The sequence below is a fragment of the Perca fluviatilis genome, chromosome 21, assembly GCF_010015445.1.
Source record: "Perca fluviatilis chromosome 21, GENO_Pfluv_1.0, whole genome shotgun sequence".
In the NCBI taxonomy this organism is placed as follows: domain Eukaryota; kingdom Metazoa; phylum Chordata; class Actinopteri; order Perciformes; family Percidae; genus Perca; species Perca fluviatilis.
Genome location: NC_053132.1, coordinates 30,746,551 through 30,767,017, shown reverse-complemented (window position 1 = coordinate 30,767,017; position 20,467 = coordinate 30,746,551). Strand labels below are relative to the sequence as shown.

Sequence of the window (20,467 nt, the reverse complement as noted above, 5' to 3'; positions counted from 1 at the left end):
TCAGTGTCATTGTTGTCTTCTTTTCTTCTCTTCATCCTCCCCCTCCCCTACTCCCTTCGGACTCCTCTCCAGGAGTCTATCAGCGATTTCTATTGGTATTATTCTGGTAAAGATGTTATTGACGAGCAGGGCCAAAGGAATTTCTCCAAGGCAATAAATGTGGCCAAGCAGGTTTTCAATACACTCACAGAGTACATCCAGGTACGAGAAGCCTATCACTGTTGAAGTCACTGTAATAACTGACACACTGTAGTTTTCAGAGTAATCTCAAGCGTTAATGAGGTTAGGGTTAGGTGGGCAGTAGCCATGATTGTCTGTTTTGGGGGTTGATGAGAAATCAGTGCACTGAAAGAAAAAAATTCTACTATGGACAGATTGAAAAGCAACATGACATTGATATTGTACAATATCTGTAGGCTGTAACTATGGCAAATACTCGCATATCTGAGTAGGGGTGCAACGGATCACAAAACTCACGGTTCAGATCGGATAACGGATATGAGACAATATATATATATATATATATATATATATATATATATATATATTTTAAATGCTTCCCATTTACCGTATTTTCCGCACTATAAGGCGCACTTAAAAGTCTTTAATTTTCTCAAAAAACGACAGTGCGCCTTATAATCCGGAGCGCCTTATATATGGATCAACCTCTCGGATCACTGCCCCGTTGACGGGACACTGCGTCGCTGTAACCTCGATAAAACTTCCACTCATTCGCGTTTTTATAACTTTAAAGCATTAAATATTCAAAATATACAGCCATGCGACACACCAATTGAAAGCTTAGCCTCTAATGATTAATTTAAGCCCACATACAAAGCATACGATGATTTATAGCAGTTACACAACTGTTACAAAGTAAACAATTTACAATAAAACAATTCAGCCATAATCTGCGCAGGTTCGGGTCGTGCATACCTACTGATTTCGTTGTCCTTTCAGCAACAAAGTGGTATTTTGGCCAAAACTTGATTTTCATAAATCCACAAGAGTCCAAGGAAATGTAATATCCAAGCTTTATATTCCAAAACGATCTGTTCGCCTCACAATGTTGAAGTTTCTGGCCGAATCACAACGGAAAAACGCGCGTTTTCCATTTCCGCACTTGTCATCGCCGCTAGCTTCTCTGCCCAGCTTGCTACATGATCGATGTGGGCGTCATCGTATTCCCTAGCTTCCAAGCTTTCGATTGGTAGCTCATATTAGCCAATCCGTTCAGGTTTGCCTCTGATATGGCCAATGGAAGCGGACAAGCCGATGACAACATGTCATGGACCACGTTGAGACGATCGCCATTTTCTCGGGAGTGAACGGAGTTGTCAGAACGCTTCATAAAGTTTGACTTTATCTGACGGTTTTGTTGACGTTCCCTTTAGCACAGCTCCATCTAGTGGATGCATAACGCAACCCCAGTCAAACGTTTGACTGCAGTATCTTCTATTCTATGCGCCTTATAATCCGGTGCGCCCTATATATGAAAAAAGTTCTAAAATAGGCCATTCATTGAAGGTGCGCCTTATAATCCGGTGCGCCTTATAGTGCGGAAAATACGGTAATACTAAAACGCAGCGCTTTGAAGCCAGGGAGCGAAGTTCGCTTTCCCGAGAAAAACAAAGGACTTTCACCCAGGAAATGCGTGTTCCTTAGGATAACTTCTCCTCCTCTCTTTCGCTTTCTCTCTCCCTGCCATCAGATTCTCCGCGGCTACATTTCTTTATGCTAATGAGGCTAAGCCAGTGGTGCCAGTTTACGCTGCTGGATACATTCACAAACACTTAACCCTCCCAGGAGAAGCAAGGCCTTGTGCATGCACCTTCCCTTTCCCCCAAATCCACACGTCATCAAAAAAGTTGAAAGCACACTATTGTCTAAAATATCTTGTAATGCTGGAGCATTAATATTCCCCTTCTTTGGATGAAAGGGGCCTATAGTACCAAACCAGGAACAAAACCCTGAATCGTTTTGTGGACTGGGAGTGTGGCTGATGTGAACTTATTATGTATTATGGAAGTATATGGCAATTTTTCCAATACTTTTAATCTGAATTTTTACCTATTTAAAAGGACATACGTTTCTGGATTATTATATTACCCAACAGGCATTACATCATCAGTTGCCTTTGGTTCTGATGAGTAAAGCTGGTCATTGCCAGATGGTCCATGCTTTATGTACAGTATTTACTGTGTAAAGCCCCCCTTTGTAGCATCTCTCCTCTCTGCCTTTCTTCCTCCCTCTCTTATTTCAAGTTCCTCCAAGTTAGAGTACAATGAGACGACTAAAGTTTGACTTTTGTTAATTGTCTTTAAGTTCCCATAACTGATTATGTTTTGTTCGTATATATATCCTCTATAACATCACACTCCTTCTTTGCTTATAGCACTTTTAATCCAAACCACCATCTTTTTCCTAAACTTAACTAGTCGTTTTGGTGCCTAAACTTAACTGTCGTTGCCGCATAATGCTCACTTTTTGTCGCCTAAACTTTACCGTAATGTCCACCGAATGACCGGTAGATTGCGGTGCCCTGTACCCAGCCCAAAGCCCCCTATTCTCGGGTACATCAACTGATAACTGCCGCTGATAGGACGAAGCTCTGTAAGTTCTTCTGCTCCTCCAGTAGCCATGGCCGTCTCTATCGACTGCTTTTTTTGTTCTTCTTTTTTTGTTCTTTTTTTTTTATTATTTTTTGGGCTTTCCCACCTTTATTTGATAGGACAGCTAGGTGAGAAAGGGGAGAGAGAGGGGGAAGACATGCGGGAAATCGTCACAGGTCGGATTCGAACCCTGGACCTCTGCGTCGAGGCATAAACCTCTCAGTATATGTGAACACGTGAACAGAAAATTGTGTTGCCTGTATCTTTTCACGGCAACCCTCCATAGAGATTTATCAGCCTACTTTAAGTAACCGCGACAGTAAACATTTATTTTACACTGTTATTATGGTTAAACTTTGCAATTAATCCACGGTTCCCATGCATTCCGAATCGTGAGTGTTGATCCGTACAGACCACGGATCAACTATGGTCTGTTACACCACTATATCTGAGTGGAGGAAACCTGTTGTGTAAAGGTAATCGTTGGTTGTGATGTGATTGTGATTGTTACTAATGATGTTGTAGGGTCCATGTACTGGCAACCAGCAGAGTTTGGCCCATAGTCGACTGTGGGATGCTGTGGTTGGGTTTCTGCATGTCTTCGCTCATATGCAGATGAAATTGTCTCAGGTGAGTTGAAGTCACTATGTGGGGCGTCTGTAGACTCTAAGATGGTAACAATGTAATCACAACATCCCCAGTTTCAGTTCAGCCTTGGACCTTTCTTACATCCTCTCTCTCCCCTTATTTCCTTTCACACACAAAAAAGTGCCCAAATAGTGCCAGCAAACACCTATCCTTACCACCTCAACTGGTAAGACCAGTTGTAGTGGAAGTTTCCTTTGCAGCAGGGGGGGAGGTTTTCAAAGTTTAGTAAAATGAAACAAATAAGACAGTCTGAGACTAGAACCAAGTTGGGTTTTTGTATTTTATTAAAAGATATATTTTGCAAAATAGGAGCTACATGATTTCACAAAAGGCCGCAGCCCAGTGTGGAGTCAGTTTCTCAAATGAGTGAACAGAACACCAGGCTTTTATGCATCTTCAGAGTGACAGCACACACGCACTTGGATTACTATGACGCTACAGTTCTTACAAGCAATCTGATACACATGAAGACAATCAGAAAAAACACAAGCGACATCTCGGAGCCATTTCGCCTCCTCCTCCCTGTACGATAGTTTTAGGGTGACCTTGTAGCCCCTATCTGTTCAGACAAACAGTGCTGACATTATGTTCCAGACTGGATGTCTCAGCAGTTAGAATCTAAATCTGCATGTGGGAAATGAGATAAACTCTTTCAGCATTTGTGAGAGAAGTAAAGTACGAATTAAACATAAAAATATAAGGAATTATGCTGAAATGTAATTTTCCCATTACACAGTCACCCTGTGAAAAAACTTCATCTTGGTCACTTAAAGCTAAACAGAACAAAGAATTTACTGAGAGTTACCAGCCCATCCCTCAATCCTGTCACCATGCCCTAAACTCCTCCACCTGGATCTGCAGTTCTCTCTCTCACCGTCATTGACGGAAACCATATATTAGAATTTCCGCCTTGGTATACATAAATCTGCATACATTTTTGCCTTCAGTGTGTATATTCAAATTCAAAACTATTTTTTAAGCAAGGGAGATATGATAAACAGTGTATTCTGGATTTTATAGTATTGTAATTCCTCCACATTTACATCAAATATTCATTTTAGATAGAAAATTGATTCTGGGGTAGTTCTATCTGAGATGATCAAACAAAGTGTATATGGTTTGGTCTCTTTTTATCCCCTCAGGACTCCAGTCAGATTGAGTTGCTGAAGGAACTGATGGATCTTCAGAAAGATATGGTGGTCATGCTGCTGTCTATGCTGGAGGGTAGGTCTGCTTTCATGTGTACTTCTGTAGTAAATATTAAAGCTGGAGTGGCATACTGAAAGAGCTGATGGTTGAGGTTGGGTATTTGCACGGTTTACTGAAATGTGTTAAATCAGTCTGAGCAGTGTTTGGTAAGTTTGGTTCTACAAATGTTCAATCAGCTTTAAAAAAAAAACTCTTTGAGTGAGTGGACACACACATGGCTATTACTGTAAATGGCTTCCACATGTTGCTTCATGCTGATGATGAGGTAAATAGACTCATTTATGGGATTGGGCATCGAGAACTGGTTCCAACTTGGAATATCGTTTCAAAAATGTATTGGAATCGGTTGGAAAATTTGGTTTTGAATACGATCATCGGTTCCAAATTCAAGTTTATGTTTCCATATCAACCACCGTACTTCCAGACGCTTGTTGTGTTGCAACCTTGGAGCACAGTAAGTGGCGCTCTAAAGTGTGCCTTTATTTTACATTAAAAAAGCCTGGTTAAACTGTAAATCACCATTGAATCGAAATAAAACACAAAATTATCTGTGAAATAAGCATTTGACCCATTTCAACTCCACCCCTCAAAGAATTGAATTTGAGACTCGATTAGAAAGAGAATCGAAAGGAAGAATCGCAATTGGAATCAGAATTGTTCAAATCAAAACAATGCCCTACCCATATAGTGTTCTATATCTATGGCCCTACCCTACTCATTTGAGCGCCTGCAGACATATTATACTAGCCTGACGTGGTCATACTCAGATTCTAGTCAGAATATGAGTCTGAAACCGCTCCATTGGGCTGTGATTATGGGGCGTGTTCCAACCACTTCTTCTGAACGCGAACCTCCGATGGCGCCATTTTGTTGCTACAAAGGTATCACCTCTTGTTAGCATTCCACTGACCGCCATTTTTTTTTAAATAACTTTACATCTGAAGCGTTTAAAGACTCTATTTGTCCATTGTTTAATTCTAAAGAAACACGACAATGTATAAAAGGCTCCATTACCTTGTACCTCACGTTATGGCTCCGTAGCAGACGCTTTTGTAAAAATACGCTAACGATTGTGTCATAACTAAGTGACTTACTGTCGCACAGTAGAGGAATTACCGTATAGTACAGGAGAAGCTCGCAGGCAGTTTCGACTTACATTAGCTGTTTAGGTTTAATTACGAATGTTAACTAGCATGTTAGTTAGCAATAATTAGCCTGTGCTTATGTTATCTACTTACATATACCTACGCTCTCCGTCTCTGTAAGATTGGGAATGATTGAGATTTCTCTCGGCACAGCTACCAGAAGACTTCACACTTTCAGACAGGTTGCTCACGTCACATTTACGTTGTCTCTCTCAGTTGGAGGCTGCGCAGTAAAGCAAGAGATCACCGGAAAAGTGCTTCTAATATCCTTCACTGGTCTCCGTCCAGAGCAACGGGGTCTATTGGTCCATTAATATATATGTCAATGGTTCCAACCGAACCAGGAAAAAAAATGCCTCTGCATTCATTGGATGGACCTACAACCAATCAGAGCAACGGAACTCAACTCAACTGTCAACAGAACTCAACACTGTATCGTCTCCATAGCAACCACTCTTTGCACAATGCATTCGTTCTAACTTCCGACCATTAGACCTTTTTGAAGCTGGATATATCATTTGTTGCGTGTAAATATAAATGTGGATAACGTTAATGATAGTAGTCGCATTTCTAGAGATGAATCGGTGAAAACACGTTTTATTTCTCTGATTCACGGCTTTGTTCTAGCGCCGCTGGGCGCTCCCTCTCTTCAGTCTCTCTCTATGTCTCTCCACCATATAACGCTCTCTCTCTTCAGTCTCTCTCTATCTCGCCACCATATAACGCTACTGTGCTTTCGGGCAGTTGTTGAGGCTCCTCCGCTGAGGATTTTAAAATGAATGCGCTGTCGATATCTTCTGTAACAGACGCGATGGTGGAATCTACACATCTCAACAAATTCAACCCAAGCGTTCTTTGGTGACGTGGTTGATTCTGTTACTGTTGATCATCTGTCCGACAATCTGATTGGTCCGAACAGATCCTGTTCGGGCAATAATTGCTTTTCAACGGAGCGACTCCAGACCGAACTTCCCGACCTCGAATTTTGTGGGCGGGGCTAAGTTCGGCTGGCATCCAGGCTAATATTATACAGTAAAACATATTGCATTCCAAAGATAAATGAAATGATGACACAAATGTAGCCATTGTTATGCTTTGAATCATCACATTAAAGGGATAGTTTGGCTTTTTTTAATGGGGTTGTATGATGTACTTATCGAGGGGTCAGACTTTCCACAGTTTACAGAATAAACAAATACAAGAAAATAAAAATGACTGATTATGACAGTTGAATGTGGAGACAACACGATACCTTTTATATACGAGAGTATACAGAATGATATGCAGAGGGAGACTGAACGACCAAAAGAGACAGACAGGAAGCTTCTGTGGAAACTGGAGGAAAGGTCTGATGGCAAGGTAAAGTGGTGAAAATATTCTAAAGAAATTGCATTCCACTGTGTACACTTCAACTGAAATGGATTTTTTTAGGTGGCTGAAATCTGTAGCTGCTGCCCGCGTCCACAGCAGTACATTGCTTAGCTTCCAAGTTGGTACTCCTGTCTGCTTCTCCAAACTGGCGGCGTGCTAACTAACTAACCGTCATCAAGTGTATACACTGACTATCGATATGTACCTCATACAATCCCCACTTCAAAAAAAAAAGGAACTATCCCTTTGAGTAATTCCTTGAAATGTAACCCACTACTGTACATTGTTCTGGATGGATGTGTCTTGTTTGATAAATGAAACTTGTTCTGCTTAATTAGTGTGGCGGGTCACTGCTCATTCAGTCGACTGTCAGATTGTCATTGTCCTAAGACTAAATGAGCGGTGTCGTAAGCAAACAGGCATAACCCAGTAACACAGAGCTCTGAGAACATTGTCAAGCATCGCAAATACTTTGACAGAGGCTTTGTCTCTTGTGGATGGTTACAAATGAGTCATGTTGTGGTTGCGAGAGACCTCCTATATTGTAAATGCGTTGTCTTGTTTGGTAGGTAATGTGGTGAATGGGACCATTGGGAAGCAAATGGTGGATATGTTGGTGGAGTCTTCCAACAATGTGGAGATGATCCTCAAGTTTTTCGACATGTTCCTCAAACTGAAAGACCTGACCTCCTCAGACGCCTTCAAGGAGTATGACCCTGATGGAAAAGGCAAGGTTCCAAAAAAATGTTTTCTTTCACCATATCTGTCATTGGAAAAGCATCTGAATCATTTGAATGTACAACCATTTCCAAAGTGACAGGTGATTTATAGATGTATGAATGAACTCCCAGGTGTCATCTCCAAGAGGGACTTCCATAAGGCCATGGAGAGCCACAAACACTACACCCAGTCTGAGACCGAGTTCCTGCTCTCATGCGCTGAGACTGATGAGAATGAACTCCTGGACTATGAAGAATTTGTGGAGCGCTTTCATGAGCCAGCCAAGGTAACGGCCTCGATATTTACAGATCTTTATAAAGTCTTAAAAGGGCCTCAAATTGTCCAAAAGTAAGCCCCTCAGTCCTCATAATCTGTTATTAAAATCTATTCTTGGAGAATGGTTTCAACATCTCAAAGGGGATTAAGTAGGAGAGCTCTCTTGTTATTTTTATTTCAGTGTCTTCTTCTTCTTTTGTGTTTTCTTCTGCCTTTCCATTTGTTGGACTGGGCTTCTTGATTGGCAGCTCAGTCAGACACTAATGAATCCCTTTGTTTTGTTGGTTTTGGGGAGCATGAAAAGGGCTCTACTTGCTTGCATTAGAGCATTAGAGGTGGGATAAGAAAGAGTTGGTGTTGAATTAGTTACCATGATCAACTGGGACAGCACCCATTAGGAAAAGATTTACAACATTCTGTAGATTAATTCTATACTGTAACAACTTTTTACTCCGTTGATTCACACCTAAACAGTTAAAAAACGCCTCTATATTAGTTGGTGGGGTGCTGGCCAGTTGTACTTTTTTTACATTCACTTTTCAAAATTGGGTAAGGCATTAGATTGCAGCCTACACATTATAGTGTAGTGGTTCACATTTACCCCAGAAAAATGGACCTAATGTAACTCTGGTAACATCCTCAAGGGGCCTCATTATAACAGGATTTCTGAGGTTGAGGGTTGTATAGTGGGAAACTGAAAAAGGAAACGTTTATGCAAAAGAAAAAAAACAACTTTAAACTAAACTGTGATTCAAAAGGACATTGGCTTCAATGTGGCGGTTTTGCTGACCAACCTGTCGGAGCACATGCCTCATGACACCCGGCTGCAGACCTTCCTGGAGCTGGCAGATAGCGTCCTCAACTATTTCCAACCCTATCTGGGCCGGATCGAGATCATGGGCAGTGCCAAGCGCATCGAGAGGGTCTACTTTGAGATCAGCGAGTCCAGTCGAACACAGTGGGAGAAACCTCAGGTAAAGATGGCACAGCATATGAATCGATAGTATAAAATGTGTCATGTCTAATCACAATATTTTTACGTATATGGCGGTTTCTTTATTTAACCGCAATTAATTGCTAACATTAGCTAAGGTCCTAAGGGATATGAATGTTGATGGTAATTGTTGATGTTGTTTGGATATGCCAAATTGTAATTATATAAGTGCTTATTGGTCGGACTGTTGAGCTTAAGCTCTGCTTTTTGTTAGTTGTTGGCACTTGTCCCTTTTTGCCAATAGTGATGACTATTTTTTGTACTATATTATTTTTATCTGTTTTTTTTTGTTAATGAACAAGGCTTTGTTTTTTAATTTTTTGATGAGGATACATGTTCTATAGTGAATTTTATGTTTTGAAGAAGAAAAATGTTTTTAATAATAAAGAGGCGTGGTTTACTTTATAGGCTGGGTACCTGTGTTATTACATTTTCTGGGTCACATAGCAGTGATATAACTAAAAGATATATCCTGGAATTCATTCAAAGCTTTAATTTGTTTGAAAAAGTAATAAATAAATACATATTTTTAAATTGGACTCAAAGAGACAATTATATTGTTAATCGCAATTATTTCTGAGACAATTAATTGTACAGCTAAATTTGGAGTTGTTACAGATCTGTGTCAGTGATTGTCACACCACGTGATTTGGTTAGAATGTTGAATAATGACAATAAATCCCCAAATTTCCTCCGAGCTCCTTGTTGTCCCTAATACACCTTCTGCCCAGGTCAAAGAATCCAAGCGTCAGTTCATCTTTGATGTGGTGAATGAAGGAGGGGAGAAGGAGAAGATGGAGCTGTTTGTGAATTTCTGCGAGGACACCATCTTTGAAATGCAGCTGGCGGCTCAGATGTCTGACGCTGGCGAGCGCTCAGCGATGAAAGAGGAGAGTGAGCGGGAGAAGCCAGACGAGGAGAACCCTGAGATGGGCTTCTTCTCTGTCACCACTGTCCGCATGGCTCTCTTAGCTCTGCAACACAATGTCATGCTGCTTATAAAGGTGAGAGCACACACAGCACCAAACACAGCTAGCGATCAAAGTGTGTGTATCAGATTATTTCAAAGGTATGCACAAAAGTACTCGGTAGATTGATAAACTGTTGTTCATTAAAGAACGTTCCAGTACATGAATCTAAACTACAAATAGTCATTTTTACATTTCTGTTTTCTGCACAAGTTAAACAAACAGGATACATGTGTTCTTTAGAGCTGTTGGTAGATAAATGGATAAAGCCAGGCTAGGTGTTTTCACCTTTCGTTATGCTAAGCTAACTAGGCTAACCACATCCTGACTCCAGCCCTGTACTAAACATGCATGAAACTGTCATCCATCCTCTCATCTCACCCTGAAAAAGCCAGGTAATGGGCGCCCGTATAGCTCAGTTGGTAGAGCAGGCGCCAATATATAGAGGTTTACTCCTCGATGCAACAGTCCCGGGTTTGACTCCGACCTGCAGCCCTTTACTGCATGTCTTTCCCCCCTCTCTCTCCCCTTTCATGTCTTCAGCTGTCCTGTAAAAATAAAGACTGAAAATGCCCCCCAAAAAATTATCTTTAAAAAAAAAAAAGACACGTAATTAGTGAATATTCCAAAACTTGGTATTATTCCTCTAAAATATTCAGAATTTTAACTTTTTGAAAAAATGTAAATGCAAGGGGATATCATATTTTTCATACATTGAAGACAGACAAACAACAAAAATTCTAACAACTAATATGCTGTTGTCAGGTTATGTCATTGGGCCTTGATGTGATTCGCAGCCAACAGTGACATAACACCCTGCTGCTCTCTTGTTAATGACACTGTGTAAATGCTGGCCATTGAACAGTTCTTGTTATTACTCAACAGCAAGCAGTAGGGCTGGGTGTCGTTCAAAATGTATTTTTCAGCTCCTACTACGTGAGCCCCGTCTCTGTGTAACGTAGTCTTTCCTATGAGAGGCCGTATAGGAGGTAATTCATATGAGAGGCCGTATAGGAGGTAATTCATACTTCTGTCTTACACACACTATCATAATCTTGCATATACACCACTATACTCATACACACACACTATTATAATCATTTTACATGTATGAGAGGGTATAGTTGTGTATGTGAGAGAGTATAGTAGTGTATGTGTGAGAGTATAGCATTGTATGTGAGATAGTATAGTAGTATATGTGAGAGAGTATAGTAGTGTATGTGAGAGAGTATAGTAGCCTAGTATATGTGAGAGAGTATAGTAGTGTATGTGAGACAGTATAGTAGTATATGTGAGAGAGTATAGTAGTATATGTGAGAGAGTATAGTAGTGTGTGTGTGAGAGAGTATGGTAGTATATGTGAGAGAGTATAGTAGTATATGTGAGAGAGTATAGTAGTGTGTGTGAGAGAGTATAGTAGTATATGTGAGAGAGTATAGTAGTGTGTGTGAGAGAGTATAGTAGTATATGTGAGAGAGTATAGTAGTATATGTGAGAGAGTATAGTAGTGTGTGTGAGAGAGTATAGTAGTATATGTGAGAGAGTATAGTAGTGTGTGTGAGAGAGTATAGTAGTATATGTGAGAGAGTATAGTAGTATATGTGAGAGAGTATAGTAGTGTGTGTGAGAGAGTATAGTAGTATATGTGAGAGAGTATAGTAGTATATGTGAGAGAGTATAGTAGTGTGTGTGTGAGAGAGTATAGTAGTGTGTGTGAGAGAGTTTGATTGAAACTGAAGGAGTTTGATTACTCAGCTCCTGATTGGTTGACAAAGAAGAAGCGGTATTTGACGGTCAAATTCCGGCACTTTCATTATAATAGTTTGGCTGAAGTGGAGCTGTAATGGATAGAAAGAGGCTAACTGAAGCTGTGGGTCTTCTAAATAATATTTTAGGAAATGGTGAGCTATTGTCAACGATGTCTCGACAATTAAATTAAGTCAAACAGAGCTCTGATTCGGAGATGCAGAGATTATTCAGGGGTGGAACTGCAAATCCAGTCAGACCTGGCTCCAGGCTAGCACTGCTACTTCTAGCTAGCTCAATGGAACACGGAGGACCCCGTTACCAGACGAGACAGCATTTCGGTGGATCGTCGTTGAAATCCAGGAAGAGGTAAGTTGATGATAAAAATAGCCAAGGACCATTGACATAGGACCCCTTTTTTATTAACTTCATCCTATCTGCAGTGTCCCCCCCAAAATTCATGTTAGCGGCTAGCTAGTTGCTACCCACATAACACGGGCTAGCCATTTTCCATTGAAAACTTTGCAATATCTCCACTAGCTAGCTAGTGCTAGTTAATATGATCAAGCAAGTTTGAGCAAGCTGTGTGAAATAATTTCAGAAATCAGGTTTCCGAATTAAATCTGCTTACATGAGATAGACGACACATTGTCTGTGAAGCCCTTTGATTAACCACAGTATATTTTACTGTACAATGTACATTTGACTTTGACTAGGAGAAAAAGCTAGCAGCTAGCAGCAGCATTTATGGAAGCATACTGGTAATTGTAGTACCCATTGCTGCGCTCCTGTTATTACATTTCAAACACATTGTAATTTGCTATCAGTGCGCAGCTTATTGCAACGTAGTTCTGCATTTATTGGATTTCACCTATCTTTGGGTAAAGAGAGAGTAGGCGTAGGCGTTTTACAGCAAAGATAGGTTAAATAAGAATGCTCGGTCTTGCATCGGCTGGCTGGCTAGCTGAGTTGCAAACATCTGACTGGGTGACGATATTTAGCCTGTGCGTGTCTTTGAGTACCATGAAAAGCGCTATATAAATAAAATGTAGTATTATGATTATTATTATTATTATTATTATTGTTATTATTATTATTATTATTATTAAAGAGTGCAATATACATGTTTACATATGTTTATTACAGTGAATAATAATCTAAATACTACTAAGCAGGGCTCTCAAGTACTTATTAAGCATTTTAGAATGTCACTCTTGCCCCAACTTGAGAGCCCTGATTAAGTGTGGTGAAGCCACATATTTGTTTTTATATAGTGCCTTGCGAAAGTATTCGGCCCCCTTGAACTTTTCGACCTTTTGCCACATTTCAGGCCTCAAACATAAAGATATAAAACTGTAATTTTTTGTGAAGAATCAACAACAAGTGGGACACAATCATGAAGTGGAACGGAATTTATTGGATATTTCAAACCTTTTAAACAAATAAAAAACTGAAATATTGGGCGCAAAAATTATTCAGCCCCCTTAAGTTAATACTTTGTAGCGCCACCTTTTGCTGCGATTACAGCTGTAAGTCGCTTGGGGTATGTCTCTATCAGTTTTGCACATCGAGAGACTGACATTTTTGCCCATTCCTCCTTGCAAAACAGCTCGAGCTCAGTGAGGTTGGATGGAGAGCGTTTGTGAACAGCAGTTTTCAGTTCTTTCCACAGATTCTCGATTGGATTCAGGTCTGGACTTTGACTTGGCCATTCTAACACCTGGATATGTTTATTTGTGAACCATTCCATTGTAGATTTTGCTTTATGTTTTGGATCACTGTCTTGTTGGAAGACAAATCTCCGTCCCAGTCTCAGGTCTTTTGCAGACTCCATCAGGTTTTCTTCCAGAATGGTCCTGTATTTGGCTCCATCCATCTTCCCATCAATTTTAACCATCTTCCCTGTCCCTGCTGAAGAAAAGCAGGCCCAAACCATGATGCTGCCACCACCATGTTTGACAGTGGGGATGGTGTGTTCAGGGGATGAGCTGTGTTGCTTTACGCCAAACATAAACGTTTTGCATTGTTGCCAAAAAGTTTGATTTTGGTTTCATCTGACCACAGCACCTTCTTCCACATGTTTGGTGTGTCTCCCAGGTGGCTTTTGGCAAACTTTAAACGACACATTTTATGGATAGAAGGGCTTTTTTTTTTTTTTTTTTTTAAAAAAAAGATTTTTTAAATAAAAAAAAAAAATTTTTGTCCTATAGACAGAGTCTCCCACCTCAGCTGTAGATCTCTGCAGTTCATCCAGAGTGATCATGGGCCTCTTGGCTGCATCTCTGATCAGTCTTCTCATTGTATGAGCTGAAAGTTTAGAGGGACGGCCGGGTCGCCGGTAGATTTGTAGTGGTCTGATACTCCTTCCATTTCAATATTATCGCTTGCACAGTGCTCCTTGGGATGTTTAAAGCTTGGGAAATCTTTTTGTATCCAAATCCGGCTTTAAACTTCTCCCCAACAGTATCTCGGACCTGCCTGGTGTGTTCCTTGTTCTTCATGATGCTCTCTGCGCTTTACACGGACCTCTGAGACTATCACAGAGCAGGTGCATTTGCGGAGACTTGATTACACACAGCTGGATTCTATTTATCATCATTAGTCATTTAGGTCAACATTGGATCATTCAGAGATCCTCACTGAACTTCTGGAGAGAGTTTGCTGCACTGAAAGTAAAGGGGCTGAATAATTTTGCACGCCCACTTTTTCAGTTTTTTATTTGTTAAAAAAGTTTGAAATAGCCAATGAATTTCGTTCCACTTCATAATTGGGACCCACTTGTTGTTGATTCTTCACAAAAAATTACAGTTTTATATCTTTATGTTTGAGGCCTGAAATGTGGCAAAAGGTCGAAACGTTCAAGGGGGCCGAATACTTTCGCAAGGCACTGTATTTCTGCAATCTGTGTGATTTGTTTCTGACTTTCATATGAATGTTTAAACCAGGCTTGGTCAGTGCTAAATATACTACTGTGATTAAAGGAGTTAAATAAAAGATGTCATTCATATAAATTCATGCATCACCTAATTTCATCATCACATACAGGCCTGGCCTCCAGTAAAGAACAGTTTGTTTAATATATCTAATCTTGTGTTGTTCATACTATACAATGATTTATTACAGATTATCTGGCCAATGCTGGGTGTCTCAGGTCTTTGAAACGCATAGAAGACAAAGATCTCTTGGTGGAGGATATCATCATGTTTCAGCTGGTTCATCGAGTTAGTGGAGCACTTCAAAGGTTTGTGTAACTCCATTTTTTAGCAAACATAATTAACCCTTCTAAGGTGTTCATCTTTTTGTTCCACAGCCAATGTTGGACCCACCACATTATTAGGCTTTTAAATCAATACAGCCATAAGCATGTATATAAAATTACTAAACAGAAGTTTACTTAAGCTCAATTACCAATGACAGATACATCATTTATGGTTCATATTTGCCATTTACTCCAATTATAAAAAAGGTAAAAAAGAAAAAAAATAGAAACAAGATTTTTCATTCACTATCATCAATCATTATTGGTGCTTATTTCTTAGAACTTAATCAGAACAGGTGAAAGTACTTGAAATGTAACAATTTTGTAACTTTGTGTGAGAATAGCAGGTACAAAGTTTCATAGCACCTACAACTATTACACTGTAATAATTACACTTGGGTCCAGTAGACCCGAACACCTCATTTGTATTAGTTATGTGTAGGGGGGTGTACCGTGTACACTAATTGAAAATAAGTTATGTTTTATGTTCTTCAAAGAAAATGAGCCAAGGCCAATGAGTTTGAGTTAGAAGAAATAATAAATAGCATCATTTTTATTTTAGCAAACATTGAAAACGGGTCCCACAGACCTGAACACCTTACAAGGGTTAAGCATAATGCAAGATTTTAACATATTTTTAAAAGCCAGTGTACAACCAAACACTCCGAATAAAGGCTTGCATGTATCATATAAAATAACTTAAAGAACATCACGTTTTAGATAGTTGTCAAAGACAAGGCCTTTTTGCATAATCAACAAACACTGAACTGTCTTATAAGTCATCCCTTTCATGTGCTGTGTGATAATTTATCCAATTTGAAAAATGATATTTGTATCTTCTCATGATACATTTTTACAGGTTCAGGGAGGGGATGAAGACCCTTGGTGTTCTTGATGCAATAAGAATGCACCCAGATGCTTTCAGACCGCTGTTTTGTCACGAGCCATCCCCACTCACAGCGGATGTACTAGAACTGTCAGCAGTGGGCAGGAACAAAAGAAGGGCAGAGGAATGTGTGGTTGCATTTTGGAGGGACTACCTGCTGGATGTTGAGGGTAAGTATTATTGCTAGTTATGGAATAAAAATCTTTTCATATGCCCTTCTGTCTGTCTTTGTCTTTCCCTCCTTTTTAAAAGTTTTCTACATGCTAGGTTTAATTTATTTTTTGGTGTTCTTTGGTGTATTTCTTTTTCAGAGCAAGAGGGGCCCTTGCAACTTGGGGGTATCCTGGCCTTTACGACGGGAGCAAATGATATTCCACCCCTGGGCTTCTCCCCACTACCTTCAGTGGTTTTTCTCCATGAGCTGCCCCTCAGACAAGGCCGTCATTTACCCCCCGCAAACACATGCATTAACTGCCTTGGGTTGCCAGTCCTGAAAAAATTCGAGGATTTTAAGGAAACTATGGATTTTGCATTAAAAAACACTCAGGGATTTGGTCAGGAATGACTTCCAAGAACTCCTTAATATACATTATTAAAGTATGTTGCCTGTTGAACTTGACTAAATTGAAGAGGCATCGTTGTCAATAACTCACCATTTCCTAATACATTATTAATGTCTTGTTTAAACAAGTAAAAATGGAATAATCATTCCCCCTGCTATTGTCTTGTGTACTGGTAAAATTTATATTTTAACTCCACTATACATGGTTGAGAGAAGGCAAGGTATGTGTATAGGGTGACTGATGTGACAGTTGGGGGCGGCGGTAGGATTCTTTATTTTTACTTGGTTTTTAATTTTTAATAATGTATGTAGGTATACATGTGTATGTGTATATGTATGTATATATATATGTATATTTGTATATCTGTATGTGTATATATATGTATGTATGTATATATATGGATATGTGTGTGTGCGTATGTATGTGTATTTTTTTTTACTTTTTAATTTATTATTTATTTTTATATATATATTTTGTATTATTTAATTTTTTATGTTTTTTCTGTACATTTTTTTAATTTAATTATTTTTATTATTATTTTTTTTTAATTTATTTATCTTTTCTCTCCTCTTCTTTAACTTGTTGGGGTAAGGACAGTCGTGCGCTACCTGAAGTCATTTTGGTGTGAATGGTGGTTTATTTCCTTCCTGTTCTGATATTTTTGTGAACACAGAGAGCACTTGTATGTTGGTTATGTTCTATTTCGATAACAATCAATAAAATCTATTTATAAAATGGAATAGAATAATCATTTGACTAAAAAGGAAACTTTTCACTGGCCTTTTATTAACCTTTATTAATTGCCTTGACAACAATGAAGTTGCTCAATGATAGAGATCACTAGGCTAAAAAATAATTGAATGCCATGGTTACCGTCATTGGCTAGTGGGTCTACAGTTTCTAGAATTCTGTTCATAACTGTTTAATTGAAAATAAAGTCATTTTCTGGAACAACAACATTGAAGTCTCAAAATGTACTGGGGGGGGGGGTCTTCATTCATTTCAGCGTTGTCACTCCTAACTAAAATGTTCTGCACTGCTGCGTGCAACTCGGAGCGCAAGCCCGTGTAAAATGATAGAAACTAAGGTCCCGTCAGGTCCCGTCAGGTCCCGTCAGGTCCCGTCAGGTCCCGTCAGGTCCCGTCAGGTCCGTCGGGTTCGGTCAAAGATCTTCAGCTCTACACCAAAGCTTCCCTGATTGGCATCCTCTTCAAACTGCTGGTTAATCAAGAGCAAGAAAGAGATCGTCCGAGTATGTTTGTTTGTTTCTTTTGTTTGTAAAGCGTCTTTGAGTTCCATGTAAAGCGCTATATAAAACTTATGTATTATTATAATTATAACCATTGAGCTCAGAAATTAATCTTTCCAAAATGTCATGTCAATTGTCAGTTTCCCTCACAATTCTCTGAACACACCGCAGTGTATCAGTGAAAAAGATACCAATGTTTTCCTCATTACCATATACTTCCACAAACAAAAACTGGCCTTGAAAAAGAAACTAAATAAAATAAGAATAAATGTTTTCGTCCAAAAAGGTTGTTTTTTTCCTTAAAGTTTATGCTGCTTGATTTAAATGTTCCTTGTTCCTCTGAGTTGGTGCTAGCTGTACTTTCAAAGCAGCAAGCCCACCAGATAATGATGATTTAAAATGGCCCCTTTAGCCAATGAGGAAGTGAGAATTTAAACTGTCTTCCTGATTGATCAAACCTATGAGAGGCCGTATAGGAGGTAATTCATACTTCTGTCTTACACACACTATCATAATCTTGCATATACACCACTATACTCATACACACACACTATTATAATCATTTTACATGTATGTATGAGAGGGTATAGTTGTGTATGTGAGAGAGTATAGTAGTGTGTGTGTGAGAGTATATTAGTATATGTGAGAGAGTATAGTAGTGTGTGTGTGAGAGTATATTAGTGTATGTGAGAGAGTATAGTAGTGTGTGTGTGAGAGTATAGTAGTGTATGTGTGAGAGTATAGTAGTGTGTGTGTGAGAGTATATTAGTATATGTGAGAGAGTATAGTAGTGTATGTGTGAGAGTATAGTAGTGTGTGTGTGAGAGTATATTAGTGTATGTGTGAGAGTATAGTAGTGTATGTGAGAGAGTATAGTAGTGTGTGTGTGAGAGTATAGTAGTGTATGTGAGAGAGTATAGTAGTGTGTGTGTGAGAGTATATTAGTATATGTGAGAGAGTATAGTAGTGTGTGTGTGAGAGTATATTAGTGTATGTGTGAGAGTATAGTAGTGTGTGTGTGAGAGTATAGTAGTGTATGTGTGAGAGTATAGTAGTGTATGTGAGAGAGTATAGTAGTGTATATGAGAGAGTATAGTAGTGTATGTGAGAGAGTATAGTAGTGTATATGAGAGAGTATAGTAGTGTATGTGAGAGAGTATAGTAGTGTGTGTGTGAGTATAGTAGTGTGTGTGTGAGAGTATAGTAGTGTATGTGTGAGAGTATAGTAGTGTATGTGAGAGAGTATAGTAGTGTATATGAGAGAGTATAGTAGTGTATGTGAGAGAGTATAGTAGTGTATGTGAGAGAGTATAGTAGTGTATGTGAGAGAGTATAGTAGTGTGTGTGTGAGAGTATAGTAGTGTGTGTGTGTGAGAGTATAGTAGTGTGTGTGTGTGTGAGAGTATAGTAGTGTATGTGAGAGAGTATAGTAGTGTATGTGAGAGAGTATAATAGTGTGTGTGAAAGAGTATAGTTGAAAAGGAAGTTGGTTTGATCAATCAGGAAGACAGTTTAAATTCTCACTTCCTCATTGGCTAAAGGGGCCATTTTAAATTATCATTATCTGGTGGGCTTGCTGCTTTGAAAGTACAGCTAGCACCAACTCAGAGGAACAAGGAACATTTAAATCAAGCAGCAGAAACTTTAAGGAAAAAAACAACCTTTTTGGACAAAAACATTTCTTATTTTATTTAGTTTCTTTTTCAAGGTCAGTTATTGTTTGTGGAAGTATATGGTTATGAGGAAAACATCTCTTTTTCACTGATACACTGTGGTGTGTTCAGAGAATTGTGAGGGAAACTGACAATTTGGGCCATGAAAGTGTCATTTTGGAAAGATAAATTTCTGAGCTCAATGGTTATACTCTGACGATCTCTTTCTTGCTCTTGATTAACCAGCAGTTTGAAGAAGATGCCAATCAGGGAAGCTTTGGTGTAGAGCTGAAGATCTTTGTCCGAACACGACGGGACCTTAATTTCTATCTTTTTACACGGGCTCGCGCTCGGGGTTGCGCGCAACAGTGCAGAGGCAAAGCAGAACATTTTAGTTAGGAGTGACAACGCTGAAATGAATGAAGACCCCAAAGTACATTTTGAGACTTCAATGTTGTTGTTCCAGAAAATGACTTTATTTTCAATTAAACAGTTATGAACAGAATTCTAGAAACTGTAGACCCACTAGCCAATGACATTCAATTATTTTTAGGGCCCCAGTGAACTCTATCAGTGAGCAACTTCATTAGTGTCAAGGCAATTAATAAAGGTTAATAAAAGGCCATTGACAAGTTTCCTTTTCAGTCAAATGATTATTCCATTTTCAATTGTTTAAACAAGACATTAATAATGTATTAGGAAATGGTGAGTTATTGACAACGATGCCTCTTCAATTTAGTCAAGTTCAAAAGGCAACAGATTTTAATAATGTATATTAAGGAGTTCTTGGAAGTCATTCCTGACCAAATCCCTGAGTGTTTTTAATGCAAAATCCATAGTTTCCTTAAAATCCTCGAATTTTTTCAGGACTGGCAACCCAAGGCAGTTAATGCATGTGTTTGCGGTGGGTAAATGACGGCCTTGTCTGAGGGGCAGCTCATGGAGAAAAACCACTGAAGGTCGTGGGGAGAAGCCCAGGGGTGGAATATCGTTTGCTCCCGTCGCAAATGCCAGGATACCCCCAAGTTGCAAGGGCCCCTCTTGCTCTGAAAAAGAAATACACCAAAGAACACCAAAAAATAAATTAAACCTAGCATGTAGAAAACTTTTAAAAAGGAGGGAAAGACAAAGACAGACAGAAGGGCATATGAAAAGATTTTTATTCCATA

The 20,467-nt window shown here is 39.2% G+C and overlaps 1 protein-coding gene and 1 long non-coding RNA gene across 2 annotated transcripts in view; both read left to right on the top strand.

Moving 5' to 3' along the window:
• Positions 1-20,467, top strand: part of ryr2a (ryanodine receptor 2a (cardiac)) — a 270,453-nt gene that overhangs the window by 210,997 nt on the left and 38,989 nt on the right. The window contains 7 exon segments of the mRNA XM_039787778.1: positions 73-201; positions 3,138-3,242; positions 4,403-4,484; positions 7,555-7,713; positions 7,837-7,991; positions 8,740-8,955; positions 9,707-9,979. Coding sequence (XP_039643712.1) covers positions 73-201; positions 3,138-3,242; positions 4,403-4,484; positions 7,555-7,713; positions 7,837-7,991; positions 8,740-8,955; positions 9,707-9,979 — 1,119 coding nt within the window.
• LOC120550864 lies at positions 11,879-16,098 on the top strand. The gene is made up of 3 exons (XR_005637795.1): positions 11,879-12,058; positions 14,813-14,930; positions 15,808-16,098. It is a non-coding gene; the product is annotated as an uncharacterized LOC120550864 (long non-coding RNA).